The sequence below is a fragment of the Oncorhynchus mykiss genome, chromosome 25 (genome assembly GCF_057628025.1).
Source record: "Oncorhynchus mykiss isolate SJ-2025 chromosome 25, ASM5762802v1, whole genome shotgun sequence".
NCBI classification, from domain to species: domain Eukaryota; kingdom Metazoa; phylum Chordata; class Actinopteri; order Salmoniformes; family Salmonidae; genus Oncorhynchus; species Oncorhynchus mykiss.
Genome location: NC_143046.1, coordinates 1,565,001 through 1,584,114, shown reverse-complemented (window position 1 = coordinate 1,584,114; position 19,114 = coordinate 1,565,001). Strand labels below are relative to the sequence as shown.

Here is a 19,114-nt window from a genome sequence, read left to right as displayed (position 1 = left end):
TAAAATAAAGTGGTGATCCTATTTGACCTAAGACAATACTTTCTTACTAGGATTAAATGTCAGGAACTGTGAAAAACTGAGTTTCAATGTATTTGGCTCAGGTGTATGTAAACTTCTGACTTCAACTGTATGTGACTACCTGGACCATTTTGATTTGAAGTATTGAATTGATTTGAATAAAAAGTATTTTTATAAACATGAAAAGGTAAGAGGCGCTCATCATTTCAAATAAACATGTCATGTTAAACAGCATATAAACTCGGTCAGGACCAGACAGGGAGCCCGAGAAGGAACGAAAACTAATTATGTTGGCTATATTATTTCAATCAATAAAGCCCTTTTTAAATCAGCAGATGTCACAAAGTGCTAGCAGCACGACCAGGTGGACTGGGGAACGCAAGGAGTCATGGGCTCAGGTCCTCTGGCAGGGGAAGGAGAGAGGAAGAGAGAGAGAATTAGAGGGAGCATACTTAAACTCACACAGGACACCAGATAAGACTAGACCCCCGGCACATAGACTATTGCAGCATAGATACTGGAGGCTGAGATGGGGACGGGGGGACACTGTGACCCCATCCGATGATACCCCCGGACAGGGCCAACCAGGCAGGATATAACCCCAACCAATTTACCAAAGCACAGCCCCCACATCACTGAAGGGATATCAACAGACCACCAACCTACTACCCTGAGACAAGGCTGAGTATAGCCCACGAAGATCTTCTCCACCGCATGAGCCAGAGGGGGTGCAAAACCAGACAGGAAGATCACGTCAGTGACTCAACCCACTCAAGTGACGCACCCCTCCTAGGGACTACATGGAAGAGCACCAGTAAGCTAGTGACTCAGCCCCTGTAATAGGGTTAGAGGCAGAGAATCCCAGTGGAAAGAGGGGAACCGGCCAGGCAGAGACAGCAAGGGCGGTTCGTTGCTCCAGCGCCTTGCCGTTCAACTTTATACTCCTGGACCAGACTACACTCAATCATAGGACCTACTGAAGAGATGAGTCTTCAGTACAGACTTAAAGGTCGAGACCGAGTCTGCGTCTCTCACATGGGTAGGCAGACCATTCCATAAAAATGGAGCTCTATAGGAGAAAGCCCTGCCTCCAGCTGTTTGCTTAGAAGTTCTAGGGACAATTAGGAGGCCTGCGTCTTGTGACCGTAGCGTACGTGTAGGTATGTACGGCAGGACCAAATCAGAGAGATAGGTAGGAGCAAGCCCATGTAATGCTTTGTAGGTTAGCAGTAAAACCTTGAAATCAGCCCTAGCCTTGACAGGAAGCCAGTGTAGGGAGGCTAGCACAGGAGTAATATGATAAAATATTTTGGTTCTAGTCAGGATTCTAGCAGCCGTATTTAGCACTAACTGAAGTTTATTTGCCAAAAAGTTGGAATCACAGAATCATCTAGAATGTCATTGTATGCTGTAGCGTTAAGATGTCCCTTCCATGGAACTAAGGATTCTAGCCCTGAACCATGAAAAACGACCCCAGACCATTATTCCTCCTCCACCAAACTTTACACTTGGCTCTATGCATTCGGGCAGGTAGCGTTCTTCGCACTGCCATCACTTCAGAGAACGTGTTTCCACTGCTCCATGGTAGTGAGCTTTACATCTCTCCAGCCGACGCTTGGCATTACACATTACACACCTGAGGCTCGTGTGCCGCTGCTCCACCATGGAAACCCATTTCTTCCCGACTAACAGTTCTTGTGCTGACGTTGCTTCCAGTGTCAATTTGGAACTCGGCATTGAGTGTTGCAACTGAGGACAGACAATTTTTACGTGCTACGCGCTTCAGCACCAGGCGGTCCCGTTCTGTGAGCTTCTGTGGCTTACCTCTCCGTTGTTGCTCCTAGACTTTTCCACTTCACAGTAACAGCACTTACAGTTGACAAACTGATGTGTTGGAAAGGTGGCATCCTATGACGGTGCCACCTTGAAAGTCACTGAGATCTTCAGTAAGGCCATTCTACTGCCGACGTTTGTCTATAGAGATGAATGACTGTGTGTTCGATTTCTCTACACCTGTCAGCCATGGGTGTGGCTAAAATATCCGAATCCACTAATTTGAAGGAGTGTCCACATACTTTTGGTGATGTAGTGTAGATAGAGTAGTATCTTGCAGTACATAGGCTACACTGACACACCCCACACACACATACATTCTGTGAGTATTGTCAGCTGAAAGGCTGAAAGAGACATCAAAGCATTCCTCAGGACTGGAAATATCACTCAGTTACACACTAATCACATTACAGTTACTCTCCCAATATAAACGTAAGCACTGCTAACACACGCACGCGCACGCACACACACACACACACACACAACCAATAAAGTACACAAAGAGTAGCACAGAGAGAGAGAGAGAGATCACCATGGGAACGGAAAGCCACTATTCTATTTTTAGCCTCATTTAGTTTATCTCGTGGTTGTTAACCTATAGGAACCTTACAGGAGACAGAACACATTGGTTATGGTAATTAGCTGTTCCCTCCTCCTCCTATAGGAACCTTACAGGAGACAGAACACATTGGTTATGGTAATTAGCTGTTCCCTCCTCCTCCTATAGGAACCTTACAGGAGACAGAACACATTGGTTATGGTAATTAGCTGTTCCCTCCTCCTCCTATAGGAACCTTACAGGAGACAGAACACATTGGTTATGGTAATTAGCTGTTCCCTCCTCCTCCTATAGGAACCTTACAGGAGACAAAACACATTGGTTATGGTAATTAGCTGTTCCCTCCTCCTCCTATAGGAACCTTACAGGAGACAGAACACATTGGTTATGGTAATTAGCTGTTGCCTCCACCTGCTCTCTACCTCCTTCCCACTCATGCTTCCTTCCCTTGACTCAATGACCTCTCATATCATCTTATCTCCTCCTGATTCAATGTCCTCTCATCTCACCCTGATTCAATGTCCTCTTATCTCACCCTGATTCAATGTCCTCTCATCTCACCCTGATTCAATGTCCTCTCATCTCACCCTGATTCAATGTCCTCTCATCTCACCCTGATTCAATGTCTTCTCATCTCTTCTTCTACAGACTCAGTGACATCTCATCACATCTCCTCATGACTCAATGTCCTCTCATCACATCCCCTCATGACTCAATGACATCTCATCACATCTCCTCATGACTCAATGTCCTCTCATCACATCTCCTCATGACTCAATGTCCTCTCATCACATCTCCTCATGACTCAATGACATCACATCTGATCTCCTCCTGACTCAATGTCCTCTCATATCATCTTCTCCAGACTCAATGTCCTGTTATCTTGTCTCCTCCTGACTCATTATCCACTCATCTCTTCCTGACTCAATGTTCTCCCATCTCATCTCTTCCTGACTCAATGTAATCTCATCATATATCCTCCTGACTCAATGTCCTCCCATCTCATCTGTTCCTGAGTCAATGTCCTCTGATCTCATGTAATCTTCCTCTCGACTCAACATACCCTCATCTCATCTCCTGCTGAATCAATCTCCTCTCATCTCATCTCCTCCTGACTCAATATCCTCTCATCTCATCATGACTCAATATCCTCTCATCTCATCTCCTCATGACTCAATCTCCTCTCATCTCATGACTCAATATCCTCTCATCTCATCTCCTCATGACTCAATCTCCTTTCATCTCATCTCCTCATGACTCAATATCCTCTCATCTCATCTCCTCCTGTCTCAATCTCCTCTCATCTCATCTCCTCCTGACTCAATCTCCTCTCATCTCATCTCCTCCTGACTCAATCTCCTCTCATCTCATCTCCTCCTGACTCAATATCCTCTCATCTCATCTCCTCATGAATCAATCTCCTCTCATCTCATCTCCTCCTGACTCAATATCCTCTCATCTCCTCATGACTCAATATCCTCTCATCTCATCTCCTCATGACTCAATCTCCTCTCATCTCATCTCCTCATGACTCAATATCCTCTCATCTCATGACTCAATATCCTCTCATCTCATCTCCTCATGACTCAATCTCCTTTCATCTCATCTCCTCATGACTCAATATCCTCTCATCTCATCTCCTCCTGTCTCAATCTCCTCTCATCTCATCTCCTCCTGACTCAATCTCCTCTCATCTCATCTCCTCCTGACTCAATCTCCTCTCATCTCATCTCCTCCTGACTCAATATCCTCTCATCTCATCTCCTCATGACTCAATCTCCTTTCATCTCATCTCCTCATGACTCAATATCCTCTCATCTCATCTCCTCCTGTCTCAATCTCCTCTCATCTCATCTCCTCCTGACTCAATATCCTCTCATCTCATCTCCTCATGACTCAATCTCCTTTCATCTCATCTCCTCATGACTCAATATCCTCTCATCTCATCTCCTACTGTCTCAATCTCCTCTCATCTCATCTCCTCCTGACTCAATCTCCTCTCATCTCATTTCCTCATGACTCAATCTCCTCTCATCTTATCTCCTCCTGACTCAATGTCCTCTCATCTCATCTCCTCATGACTCAATCTCCTCTCATCTTATCTCCTCCTGACTCAATCTCCTCTCATCTTATCTCCTCCTGACTCAATGTCCTCTCATCTCATCTCCTCCTGTCTCAATCTCCTCTCATCTTATCTCCTCCTGACTCAATCTCCTCTCATCTCATTTCCTCATGACTCAATCTCCTCTCATCTTATCTCCTCCTGACTCAATGTCCTCTCATCTATTCTCCTTCTGATTCAATGTCTTCTCACCTCATCTCCTGCTGACTAGATGTCCTTTAATTTCATTCCCTCCTAACTCAATGGCCCATTAAGCATGTCTAGAGATGTCCCGTATTGGGACAGTGGTCACCATCTTCTGTTTCATGGGATGTTGGCCACATGAATGCTCTTTCCCATGAAACGTGTATTGAACGTTAATATTTTAAATTCTCAAAACATGCTAACCATGTTTTGTCTAAGACCTATGTGAATTAAGGGGATTGTCTCTTGGGAACATTCCTTGCATATCATCCCTATCTTAAGGCTATTTAATGACCTAATGCGTTCTTTAAAGTAGTAGGAACATTTGTTGTTAGCTTGGTGATGATTGCAGAAGTAACAGTGAGGGTTGAGTCAACCAGGCTGATGTGAATATTGTTACCAGAGAGCAGAAGAATGATGTTGTCTCCCTGATGTTTTCTGTTCTGTCTGAATCTATCTGCAGACTGATGTTGTCTCCCTGTTGTTTTCTGTTCTGTCTGAATCTATCTGCAGACTGATGTTGTCTCCCTGTTGTTTTCTGTTCTGTCTGAATCTATCTGCAGACTGATGTTGTCTCCCTGATGTTTTCTGTTCTGTCTGAATCTATCTGCAGACTGATGTTGTCTCCCTGTTGTTTTCTGTTCTGTCTGAATCTATCTGCAGACTGATGTTGTCTCCCTGATGTTTTCTGTTCTGTCTGAATCTATCTGCAGACTGATGTTGTCTCCCTGTTGTTTTCTGTTCTGTCTGAATCTATCTGCAGACTGATGTTGTCTCCCTGATGTTTTCTGTTCTGTCTGAATCTATCTGCAGACTGATGTTGTCTCCCTGTTGTTTTCTGTTCTGTCTGAATCTATCTGCAGACTGATGTTGTCTCCCTGTTGTTTTCTGTTCTGTCTGAATCTATCTGCAGACTGATGTTGTCTCCCTGATGTTTTCTGTTCTGTCTGAATCTATCTGCATAATTATGTTGTCTCCCTGATGTTTTCTGTTCTGTCTGAATCTATCTGCAGAATGATGTTGTCTACCTGATGTTTTCTGTTCTGTCTGAATCTATCTGCAGACTGATGTTGTCTCCCTGATGTTTTCTGTTCTGTCTGAATCTATCTGCATAATTATGTTGTCTACCTGATGTTTTCTGTTCTGTCTGAATCTATCTGCAGACTGATGTTGTCTCCCTGATGTTTTCTGTTCTGTCTGAATCTATCTGCAGACTGATGTTGTCTCCCTGTTGTTTTCTGTTCTGTCTGACTGTGTCCTTCTGGTTACTGATTCTGAGACTGTTGTTTCTGTTCTGTCCCCCAGGAGTGTTGTGTCAGCAGAGAGGAGACCTGAGGCTGTGTGGTGTGGCCATCCATGTTGCCGTCCTCCCTTTATCTCTACCATCCTATCCTCCTCCCCTCTTCCTCCTCTTCCTCCGCCTGCTGCAGAGAGTGGCCCAGCTCCCTCTCTCCCCCTGCAGTCGTGCATTTCTGAGCCCCTGCCCTGAGACTTCTGCCTCCCCCCTGCCCTACCTGACTTCTGCCTCCCCCCTGCCCTGCCTGACTCCTGCCTCCCCCTGCCCTGCCTCCCCCCTGCCCTGTCTTACTCCTGCATCCCACCTGCCCTGCCTCCCCCTGCCCTGCCTGACTCCTGCCTCCCCCTGCCCTGCCTGCCCCTGCCTCCCCCTGTCCCTGCCTCCCCCTGCCCCCTGCCTCCCCCTGCCCCTGCCTCCCCGCTGCCCCTGCCTCCCCCTGCCTCCCCCTGCCCCTGCCTGACCCCTGCCCCTGCCTCCCCCTGCCCCTGCCTCCCCCCTGCCCCTGCCTCACCACTCCCCCCCCTCCCCCCCCCACCATGATGGAGTTGGGGGGTGTGTCCTATCTGACAGAGGAGTGTCTTCTACAGGCCACGCCCACCTGCCTTGGGTGCTTCATCGAGACCCGGGACCCCGCCCCTATCCATGACCCCGCCCCTATCCATGACCCCGCCCCTATCCATGACCCCGCTCCTATCCATGACCCCGGCCCCACGACTCCTGACCTTGACCGTGAGGCAGGGCTGGTAAGCCACCAGGACTTGGAGGCCACTTCCTGCCCTATCTCTGACATCCGCAGCATCAATATCCCATGTCTGAGCCAGGCTGGGGAGGTCATAGAGGTCCTCGGGGAGCCGCTCCTGCCAGACCAGCTTCTCAGCTTCTCCATGACCAAAACCTGCCACGCCACCGCCCTCACTACCGCCCTCGTTACCGCTAACAACAAGACAGGAGACAACAGAGAGAAGACAGAAGCAGAGGATCCCACGACCAATAATCTGTATGAGGGCCTCCTATTGGACAAGATGAACAGAGAGGAGGGCCTCCTATTGGACAAGATGAACAGAGAGGAGGGCCTCCTATTGGACAAAGTGAATGTGGAGGAAATGCTGCTATTGGACAAGGTCAACGGGGGGGGAGTGTTGCTATTGGACAAAGTGAATGGGGAGAAGGTGCTGCTATTGGACAAGGTCCCCAGGGAGGAAGTGTTGCTATTGGACAAGATGAACAGAGAGGAGGTCCTCTTATTGGACAAAGTGAAAGGGGAGGAGGTGCTGCTATTGGACAAGGTCAGCAGGGGGGAAGTGTTGCTATTGGACAAGATGAACAGAGAGGAGGTCCTCTTATTGGACAAAGTGAAAGGGGAGGAGGTTCTGCTATCGGACAAGGTCAGCGGTGAGGAGGTCCTTCTGGCCAATGCGGGTCAGGACTGGGGTTACTTCGAGTCTTTTATCAGTGAGTCCAAGATGGAGCTGCTGGACCTGTGTTCTAAGACCGACCTGTCAGTCAACCTGTTCTCCGAAGACGACGTTGACAACCTGTTTGACGACGACGACGAGGACTCAGCTCTGAGCAGCGAAATGTGTTCTCTAAAGATCCGCTACGAGTCCTTCCAGGACAACATGAGAGAGAAGACCAACGTCCTGCAGGAGGACACACAGTTCAACTTCTTCCCCTCTGTCCTGGTCAACTGTGCCAAGAGGGAGGATGGAGGAGTAGGAGAAGGAGGAGGAGGGGGGAGGAGGACAGGGGAGGAGGGTAAAGCTGAGGAGCTGAGCCTTGTGGTGGGGGAGGAGGGTGGGAAGGTGGGGGATGTTAATCCCCTAGTGGGGTCTCAGGGGTCCCAGGGTTCACCCCTCTCCTCCACCTCCTCTGTCAACTACTTGCTGGAGTTCAGAAACTCAGTCGAGGAGGATGCGGAGTACAGCGATGAGTCCTCCTGCACCTCCACGGACACCCTGCAGGAGGTGCAGCCGGGCCAGAGGAGGGGAGGAGGAGGAGGAAGTGCGCCCAGGGGTTCCAGGAGACCCTCTGACCCTCTGGACTACGGCCTGCGCTCCAAAAGGAAGGTCCACTACAGTGACGACTACCTGTACGACGTCGACTCCATCGACAGCCACGACAAGACCGAGAGAATCGTCACGGAGAAGAGAGAGAAGGTTCCGGCGGAACAGAGGGAGGAGGATGTGGACTGGTGCCCCAAGAAGAGACGGAAATTCTCCCGGAAGGAGCCGCCAGTCATCACCAAGTACATAATCATCAACCGCTTCAAAGGACAGAGACGCATGTCTGTGAATCTGGGCAGGCTGGACCCTGCCGGGGACGCTGCCGTGAGCCTGGACACTGCCGTGAGCCTGGACCCTGCCGGGGAGAACCACTACTCCTCTCTGTCTCCACTGAAAGACTTCTGGCAGGAGAGGAGGAGGGAGCGGGAGGAGCAGCTGCGGCTGACGTCCAGAGATAAACAGCATCTGAACAGGCGCCGCCACCCCCCCTTTAGTTCCATGCACCCCAAACGGAAATACAAGATAGCCAACAGCCTGTGTGTCCAGAGGATCCTCCAGACAGGGGAGGGATCAGCAGCAGCTCAGGACTCAGGTTCTACCCCCTCTGTCTCTGATCAGGCTGTTACTACAGAGGAGGGGGGAGGGGGAAGAGCATCGTTAGAACCACAGGACATCACACACACCGGAACAGCCAAGAGGAGCCGCACCCAGGAGAGAGAGGAGAGGGATGGGAGGAGGACGGGAGGAGGGAAAACAGGGAGGATAAGGAAATTCAAGAGCCAAGCCAGGCTGAGCAGTAACAAGACAATGAAAGAGGGAGGAGCAGGTGGAAGAGCGGAGGGGGGGAGCGTGATGAATGGAGCGGCGGATGCCTGTACTGCTGCTGATGCTGGGGTGTTAACCAACCAGGAGCCTGCTGGCAGCGTACGAGTGGCAGACATCAGCTCTAACACACCCAGCCCCCCTTTCTCCTCCCTGGATCCCACCAACCAGCAGACATTCCCCTTCACCTCCTCCTCCTGCGCCTCTGTCCTCGTCTCTTCTGACCAAGCTGTACCTTCTGGGGAGAGGGAGGAAGAGGTGTCAGTGATCCCAGGGGGGTACCTGCAGACCCTACTAGATTCCTCAGATTCCTCCAGGAGGGTAGGTATCACCTACTACCCCCAGCATCCCCCCACGCAGAACTATCCCCCAGGTCTCTCTCTAGAGGAGAAACAGCCCCCCAGGCAGAACTATCCCCCAGGTCTCTCTCTAGAGGAGAAACAGCCCCCCAGGCAGAACTATCCCCCGGGACTCTCTCTAGAGGAGAAACAGCCCCCCAGGCAGAACTATCCCCCGGGTCTCTCTCTAGAGGAGAAACAGCCCCCCACGCAGAACTATCCCCCGGGTCTCTCTCTAGAGGAGAAACAGCCCCCCACGCAGAACTCTCCCCCGGGTCTCTCTCTAGAGGAGAAACAGCCCCCCAGGCAGAACTATCCCCCTGGTCTCTCTCTAGAGGAGAAACAGACCCCCAGGCAGAACTATCCCCCTGGTCTCTCTCTAGAGGAGAAACAGACCCCCAGGCAGAACTATCCCCCTGGTCTCTCTCTAGAGGAGAAACAGACCCCCAGGCAGAACTATCCCCCTGGTCTCTCTCTAGAGGAGAAACAGACCCCCAGGCAGAACTATCCCCCAGGTCTCTCTCTAGAGGAGAAACAGACCCCCAGGCAGAACTATCCCCCTGGTCTCTCTCTAGAGGAGAAACAGACCCCCAGGCAGAACTATCCCCCAGGTCTCTCTCTAGAGGAGAAACCGTTTTCCTCCCTGCAGCTAGTCCAGAGCTGTGTCCTCTCCCCTCCCTCCGAGTCAGAGCTCCAACAGTCCCCCCAAAACTGTCCCAGCTTCCCCCTCTCCATGTGGAACCACCAGCCCCATCTCTGCCCCAGCTACCCTCACAGCCAGGGGGGCTTTGGCCCCGACACCACTCTCCTTTCCAGCGGGTTCCTGCCCTTGACGGACGGCCTGCCTGGGTCGGGGTCTGGGTCGGACTACAGCCAGCAGGGATCAGAGACTGACAGACTGCTGTACGAGAAGAGTTACCTTGTGGAGGGGGACGGGATGGGGTTGCAGGAGCTGCAGGTGTGTCAGTCAGGTGTCTGTCTGGGGCAGGTGCAGTACCAGCGAGGCTCTCTCTGCTCAGACCATGGATGTCTGATCAGCTATGACTCTGTCGGCTCCTTGTCTGCCTGCTCCTCCAACTACAGCTCTCAGAGCTTTGGGGAACAGCGTGAGGGAGGAGGGGAGATGGAGGAGAGGAGAGACAGCTACCTGCAGCACTGCAGCCCCACGGTGTTGTTCCAACAGAGCCTGGAGAACATGGGTCACCCCATCACCCCCCTCAGAGAGTCCTCAGACCTCCTCGACATTTCAAACTTCACCCCCGACAAGTTCAGACACTCCTCCCTGTCCGAGCTGTCGCCCCCGGAGACCCCCAACCTCTCCCCCCAGGTGACGGAGTGGGAGATGAGGACAGGAGGCAAAGCCCCGGAGTACCAGGATCAGGTGACAGGATGTGACATCAGCAGGGAGGCGAAGTGGAACTGTGACATCATGCAGCAGGCGGAGCAGCACGGGGTGGAGGGGCGGCCCTCATTCAACGGAGAGGGGGAGGGGGGGAAGAACACCCACTCTAAGAGGAAAGCAGGTTATAAACAGGCTGCAGCGGCAGCAGGGGGACAGCAGGGGCCTAAGAGAGGCCGGGCCCCCAGAGCATCCAAGACAGAGAAGGTGAAGATGCCTAGACAGAGCCGCTCTTCTAAGAAGATCAAAGCCATGCTTGAGGGGAAGGCTGCCAAGGGCCAGGCGCAGGCGGAGGTGAACCTTCAGCCCCACAGCCACGGTAGCACTGGGGACTGGTCTGGTAGCAGTACCGGGCCTAGGGGCTGGTCGGAGGGGAACACCAGCCTGGGGGAAGGGAAGGAGCAGCAGGAGTTTGAGGAGCCATCCAACATCCTGTCCAACATTGTGTCCGGCATGGCGGAGGTCCAGAGGTTCATGATGGAGTCCATGGAGCCTCAGTGGGACCCGCTGGAGGGCGACCTGCCGCCCGACACCAACAGCCTCAACATGAAGACCCTCCACATCCTCCAGGGGAGGGGGGGCAAGAAGGGAGCAGGCTCCGTGGGGGTCGGACGGGGCAGGAAGGCCAGGGGCAAGGTGGGGAAGAACCAGGCCAAGTTTAACACCTCCCACCCCATCTTCCCCCAGCTCGCTCTGGGCTGCAACATGTTCGACAAACCCAACTCTATTAGCCCAGGCCCCACGCACAAAAAACTGTACCGTCACAAGACCAGTGCCAAGTTCCCAAACATGGAGACTGTGAAGGGCAAGCGAGGGGGAGCGGAGAGGAACCCAAACAAGGACTTGGCCCTCATGGTCTCTTTTGAGAAACTGAGGTAATATTTTGTTATCTGATGCTGTTGCCCTCCCCTACCACCCCACCCCCCCCTGCCTCCGTCCACTACCTGCTCAGCTCCCCTTCCTCCTCCCACCCCCCTATCTCCGTCCACTACCTGCTCAGCTCCCCTTCCTCCTCCCACCCCCTATCTCCGTCCACTACCTGCTCAGCTCCCCTTCCTCCTCCCACCCCCTATCTCCCCTCACTACCTGCTCAGCCTCAAGTCCCCCCCACTACCTACTCAGCCCCCCTTCCTACTCCCACCCCCCTATCTCCCCTCACTACCTGCTCAGCCTCCCGTCCCCCCCACTACCTGCTCAGCCCCCCTTCCTCCTCCCACCCCCCTATCTCCCCTCACTACTTTCTCAGCCCCCCTTCCTCCTCCCACCCTCCTATCTCCCCTCACTACCTGCTCAGCCTCCCGTCCCCACCACTACCTGCTCAGCCCCCCTTCCTCCTCCCACCCCCCTATCTCCCCTCACTACCTTCTCAGCCCCCCTTCCTCCTCCCACCCCCCTATCTCCCCTCACTACCTGCTCAGCCTCCCGTCCCCCCTACTACCTGCTCAGCGCCCCCTCTTCTCCCAGCACCACTGATGCTGCAATGCTAGAGCTGCATAATGACTACATTACCCAGACTCCCCCACTTCCTTTACCCCCCTGAAGAGGACCGTAATATCTGCATGAGAAACATTCTTGTAGTTCTTCTTTACAAACTACGTATTGAGGTTTGAAACAGACTACCATGGCTGTTTGTTTCTGCTTTGTTTTTCCTTTCCTGGTTGTTTCAGTTTTTGTCAGAAAAAATATGAAGCCTTTAAAACAGTTTTATCTTTTGTAGGAACTGTGTTTTGTTTGTGTATTTTCTCAGTGAACTTTGCTGGACTAAGTTGTGTATTATCTCAGTGAACCTTACTGGCCCGAGTTGTGTATTTATCTCCCTTCTGAAGGAAGGTAAATAAATGCTTTCAGTGACCTTCAACCTCCCCCCGCCCCTCTGTTTCGTAGGCAGAATATGGCCGTCTTGTTGTCGCTGTCCTTCAGATAGACACTGCCTGGCTCAGTTCAAGAGGAAAAACTACAACCCCCCATAACACCCCTCTCTCTTCTGAGCCCCTCCCCTTGTATAAAACCAAGACATCTTCAACACAAGATGGGACCATTTTTGTATCGATAACATATCAAATTAGCATTTTGTCTTAATTTTCTTAATTTTCTTAATTTTGGAATGAGCTTGTAATTCTCCTGTTCTTTACTGTTCTGTTTCTCCTGGAGGTTTTAAAAAGGAGCTGGTCGTTCTAACGAGACATTTATAGATGTTCACAGTGCTCCGTCCACTATCAGAGTATTTTTGTCTATGTTGTTGTACAGCTCCATGCACTATCTGCAAAAAAATATAAAGTATTTTAATCTTCAAAATCAATGTGCCAAAAGGTAAAGATTATGTCTTATATTTATACTGAACAACAATATAAACGCAACATGCAATATTCTCAAATATTTGACTGAGTTACAGTTCATATAAGGAAATCAGTCAATTGAAATCGATTCATTAGGCTCTAATCTATGGATTTCACATGACTGGGCAGGGGCGCAGCTATAGGCCCACCCACTTGGGAGCCATGCCCAGCCAATCAGAATAAGATTTTCCCACAAAAGGGTTGTATGCTCCCCACAGACATCTGTGGAATTTTGTTGTGTGAAAAAACTGCACATTTTAGGGTGGACTTTTATTGTCATTATTTCATTTAGAGAAATTAGCTTTTTGTGTGTCTGGAACATTTCTGGGATCTTTTATTTCAGCTCATGAAACATGGGATCAAAACTGTACATGTTGAGTTTATATTTTTGTTCCGTGTAGAATACAGAGACTATAGAGTATAGATGTATAGAATACAGAGCGGATATTGGCTGTTTCGTTTTCTTTATCCTTTATGAATATCGAATGCTCTGGTTGGCTGGCTGCTCACAGAGTAATCATGTCAGATAGACAGCAGAGTGCTTCATTCCATAGTCATGTTGTATCAGGACGTTCAATGTTTTGTATTACTGACAGCAGTGAGTTGTGTTGCAGCCATGCATCGATTCAGAGGACACGACCTCATCACAATGCAACCATTTCAAAAGGAAAAAAAACAATTGGGATATACACTAGTAGAAATCAATGAAAGCATTTCCAGCAGCTACGACTCCTATTGCCATTCCATATGAGATGTTAAAGGGGGTCAGCACCACTTCATTCTACCATTCCATATGAGATGTTAAAGGGGGTCAGCACCACTTCATTCTACCATTACATATGAGATGTTAAAGGGGGTCAGCACCACTTCATTCTACCATTTCATATGAGATGTTAAAGGGGGTCAGCACCACTTCATTCCACCATTCCATATGAGATGTTAAAGGGGGTCAGCACCACTTCATTCTACCATTCCATATGAGATGTTAAAGTGGGTCAGCACCACTTCATTCTACCATTCCATATGAGATGTTAAAGGGGGTCAGCACCACTTCATTCCACCATTCCATATGAGATGTTAAAGGGGGTCAGCACCACTTCATTCTACCATTTCATATGAGATGTTAAAGGGGGTCAGCACCACTTCATTCTACCATTCCATATGAGATGTTAAAGGGGGTCAGCACCACTTCATTCTACCATTTCATATGAGATGTTAAAGGGGGTCAGCACCACTTCATTCTACCATTTCATATGAGATGTTAAAGGGGGTCAGCACCACTTCATTCTACCATTCCATATGAGATGTTAAAGGGGGTCAGCACCACTTCATTCTACCATTCCATATGAGATGTTAAAGGGGGTCAGCACCACTTCATTCCACCATTCCATATGAGATGTTAAAGGGGGTCAGCACCACTTCATTCCACCATTCCATATGAGATGTTAAAGGGGGTCAGCACCACTTCATTCTACCATTCCATATGAGATGTTAAAGGGGGTCAGCACCACTTCATTCTACCATTCCATATGAGATGTTAAAGGGGGTCAGCACCACTTCATTCTACCATTCCATATGAGATGTTAAAGGGGGTCAGCACCACTTCATCCTACCATTCCATATGAGATGTTAAAGGGGGTCAGCTCCACTTCATTCCACCATTCCATATGAGATGTTAAAGGGGGTCAGCACCACTTCATTCTACCATTCCATATGAGATGTTAAAGGGGGTCAGCACCACTTCATTCTACCATTTATTACATAACATTGTGTTGTATTTGACTCTTAAACATTCTCTATCAAAACATTGATATCTCAGACACTGGATGAGTCCCAAATGGCACGCTATTCCCTATATAGCCCAATGGCCCTGGTCAAAAGTAGTGCACTATATAGGAATTAGGTTGTAATCACATATAGTTAACTCCACTTCTCTGTCAGATATGAACCTTGGAACTTTTCATTTTTGTACATGTATTGAAAGCAGTAACCCACCTCAGTGTTCTCTGAACGTATTGAAAGCAGTAACCCACCTCAGTGTTCCCTGAACGTATTGAAAGCAGTAACCCACCTCAGTGTTCTCTGAACGTATTGAAAGCAGTAACCCACCTCAGTGTTCTCTGAACGTATTGAAAGCAGTAACCCCCCTCAGTGTTCTCTGAACGTATTGAAAGCAGTAACCCACCTCAGTGTTCTCTGAACGTATTGAAAGCAGTAACCCCCCTCAGTGTTCCCTGAACGTATTGAAAGCAGTAACCCACCTCAGTGTTCTCTGAACGTATTGAAAGCAGTAACCCACCTCAGTGTTCTCTGAACGTATTGAAAGCAGTAACCCCCCTCAGTGTTCTCTGAACGTATTGAAAGCAGTAACCCACCTCAGTGTTCTCTGAACGTATTGAAAGCAGTAACCCCCCTCAGTGTTCTCTGAACGTATTGAAAGCAGTAACCCACCTCAGTGTTCTCTGAACGTATTGAAAGCAGTAACCCACCTCAGTGTTCTCTGAACGTATTGAAAGCAGTAACCCACCTCAGTGTTCTCTGAACGTATTGAAAGCAGTAACCCCCCTCAGTGTTCTCTGAACGTATTGAAAGCAGTAACCCACCTCAGTGTTCTCTGAACGTATTGAAAGCAGTAACTCCCCTCAGTGTTCTCTGAACGTATTGAAAGCAGTAACCCACCTCAGTGTTCTCTGAACGTATTGAAAGCAGTAACCCACCTCAGTGTTCTCTGAACTTATTGAAAGCAGTAACTCTCTCTCTCTCTCTCTCTCTCTCTCGCTCTCTCGCTCTCTCGCTCTCTCTCTCTCTCTCTCTCTCTCTCTCTCTCTCTCTCTCTCTCTCTCTCTCTCGCTCTCTCTCTCTCTCTCTCTCTCTCTCTCTCGCTCTCTCGCTCTCTCTCTCGCTCTCTCGCTCTCTCGCTCTCTCTCTCGCTCTCTCTCTCGCTCTCTCTCTCTCTCTCTCTCTCGCTCTCTCGCTCTCTCTCTCTCTCTCTCCCTCTCTCTCTCTCTCTCTCCCTCCCTCCCTCCCTCTCTCTCTCTCCATCTCTCTCTCTCATTCTCTCTCTTCATCTCTTTGTCAGACTGTGTACACTATAGTGATGCCGAAATATTGGTAAAAACCCAATAAATTACTGGGAGGTTATATATGGAATGCGACTCTTTATTTTGAGAGTTTATAGTTTATTCGCCGTTAGTCAGCACCTCCACACAAAATTATTTTTCTGGGTGTTCGCCAGCACATGTTTTTTAATCTACTGATAAATAAATTAACATATACAGATCTGAATCACTTACTCAGTCTGATAAGAACTGTTTTGAGCCTGGTGCTGAGAAAGATGGGTAACTAACTAGCCTGAAGTAGAGGCAGACTGCTGAGAAAGATGGGTAACTAACTAGACTGAAGTAGAGGCAGACTGCTGAGAAAGATGGGTAACTAACTGGACTGAAGTAGAGGCAGACTGCTGAGAAAGATGGGTAACTAACTAGACTGAAGTAGAGGCAGTAACCCCCCTCAGTGTTCTCTGAACGTATTGAAAGCAGTAACCCACCTCAGTGTTCTCTGAACGTATTGAAAGCAGTAACCCCCCTCAGTGTTCTCTGAACGTATTGAAAGCAGTAACCCCCCTCAGTGTTCTCTGAACGTATTGAAAGCAGTAACCCACCTCAGTGTTCTCTGAACGTATTGAAAGCAGTAACCCACCTCAGTGTTCTCTGAACGTATTGAAAGCAGTAACCCCCCTCAGTGTTCTCTGAACGTATTGAAAGCAGTAACCCACCTCAGTGTTCTCTGAACGTATTGAAAGCAGTAACTCCCCTCAGTGTTCTCTGAACGTATTGAAAGCAGTAACCCACCTCAGTGTTCTCTGAACGTATTGAAAGCAGTAACCCACCTCAGTGTTCTCTGAACTTATTGAAAGCAGTAACTCCCCTCAGTGTTCTCTGAACGTATTGAAAGCAGTAACTCCCCTCAGTGTTCTCTGAACGTATTGAAAGCACTAACTCGCCTGTGTTCTCTGAACGTATTGAAAGCAGTAACTCCCCTCAGTGTTCTCTGAACGTATTGAAAGCAGTAACCCACCTCAGTGTTCTCTGAACGTATTGAAAGCAGTAACCCCCCTCAGTGTTTTCTGAACGTATTGAAAGCAGTAACTCCCCTCAGTGTTCTCTGAATGTATTGAAAGCACTAACTCGCCTGTGTTCTCTGAACGTATTGAAAGCAGTAACTCCCCTCAGTGTTCTCTGAACGTATTGAAAGCAGTAACTCCCCTCAGTGTTCTCTGAACGTATTGAAAGCAGTAACCCCCCTCAGTGTTCTCTGAACATTTCAGAACTACAGGACCATTATTATTATTTAAATAGCTTCTGAAGTTTCAGGGGGTTTTCCATTTCCTGAAAAAATTATGTTTTGGAGATAAGATGTTTTCATTCGTTGGACAGCGATGTGCTATGCCAGGGGTACATGGGATTTATTTCTGACATATGAGCTCTTTGCTGAGTCTGTTAGTAGTGAGATCAGATCACTTCCTTCCTGTCACAGTGATCACATTATCAGGTTGAACGGTTTGAATGTTATTTAATGACACTGTTATGGACAGAAGAAGCTCTGTGCGTCCCAGTGTCTCTCGCTGGCTGGGTGCGTCACAAATGGCCCTCAGCCTCTTCTCTATAGTGCACTACTTCTGACCAGAGCCCATAGGACCTTGGTAGTATACAGGGAACAGGGTGTCATTTGACCAGGGCCCATAGGACCTTGGTAGTATACAGGGAACAGGGTGCCATTTGACCAGGGCCCATAGGACCTTGGTAGTAAACAGGGAACAGGGTGTCATTTGACCAGGGCCCATAGGACCTTGGTAGTATACAGGGAACAGGGTGCCATTTGACCAGGGCCCATAGGACCTTGGTAGTATACAGGGAACAGGATGCCATTTGGGACATTGCCTCTGTTACTCAGGACCATTCAGACTAATTACATTCTACTCTATGGAGTCATTAGCTGCCTTTACACCTCATTGCATGGTGAAGAACATTCAGAAATCACTCTCAAAATGGAACCTGGCTCGTATTTATATGTATTGGATAGATTCTCTGGAAAGCAGAAACAACGTCCCAGTTAAATCATCATCTCTCTGTTTCTCCATAACTCTCTGTAGCTCAGGGCGCTTTAACCTTGCTCCTGGAGAGTTACCGTCCTGTAGGTTATTCCTCCAACTCTAATCTAGCAGGAACAACACCTGGTGTAAGTATTACAGGAAGGGTACTCCTTAAATCTGTACATCGAATGTACGCCTTAAATCTACACAAGACAGATAGGTTACAAGATAATTAACTAATAGAGATCCCCCTCCCCCTCCCCCTCTCTCTCTCTCTCTCTCTCTCTCTCTCTCTCTCTCTCTCTCTCTCTCTCTCTCTCGCTCTCTCGCTCTCTCGCTCTCTCTCTCTCTCTCTCTCTCTCTCTCTCTCTCTCTCTCTCTCTCTCTCTCTCTCTCTCTCTCGCTCTCTCTCTCTCTCTCTCTCTCTCTCTCTCGCTCTCTCTCTCGCTCTCTCGCTCTCTCTCTCGCTCTCTCTCTCGCTCTCTCTCTCGCTCTCTCTCTCTCTCTCTCGCTCTCTCGCTCTCTCTCTCTCTCTCTCCCTCTCTCTCTCTCTCTCCCTCCCTCCCTCCCTCTCTCTCTCTCCATCTCTCTCTCTCATTCTCTCTCTTCATCTCTTTGTCAGACTGTGTACACTATAGTGATGCCGAAATATTGGTAAAAACCCAATAAATTACTGGGAGGTTATATATGGAATGCGACTCTTTATTTTGAGAGTTTATAGTTTATTCGCCGTTAGTCAGCACCTCCACACAAAATTATTTTTCTGGGTGTTCGCCAGCACATGTTTTTTAATCTACTGATAAATAAATTAACATATACAGATCTGAATCACTTACTCAGTCTGATAAGAACTGTTTTGAGCCTGGTGCTGAGAAAGATGGGTAACTAACTAGCCTGAAGTAGAGGCAGACTGCTGAGAAAGATGGGTAACTAACTAGACTGAAGTAGAGGCAGACTGCTGAGAAAGATGGGTAACTAACTGGACTGAAGTAGAGGCAGACTGCTGAGAAAGATGGGTAACTAACTAGCCTGAAGTAGAGGCAGACTGCTGAGAAAGATGGGTAACTAACTAGACTGAAGTAGAGGCAGACTGTTGAGAAAGATGGGTAACT

The 19,114-nt window shown here is 48.9% G+C and overlaps 1 protein-coding gene across 1 annotated transcript in view; it reads left to right on the top strand.

Annotated features, from left to right (window-relative positions):
- The window catches only part of LOC110504352 (neurite extension and migration factor-like), a 131,621-nt gene extending 120,084 nt beyond the window's left edge, over positions 1 to 11,537 (top strand). Inside the window, exon 2 of the mRNA XM_036969638.2 lies at positions 6,021 to 11,537. Within this exon, the coding sequence (XP_036825533.2) occupies positions 6,549 to 11,453 (4,905 nt within the window). The 5' untranslated portion in view covers positions 6,021 to 6,548 and the 3' untranslated portion in view covers positions 11,454 to 11,537. The remainder of the gene's footprint in view (positions 1 to 6,020) is intronic.
- The last annotated feature ends 7,577 nt before the right edge of the window (positions 11,538 to 19,114 follow it).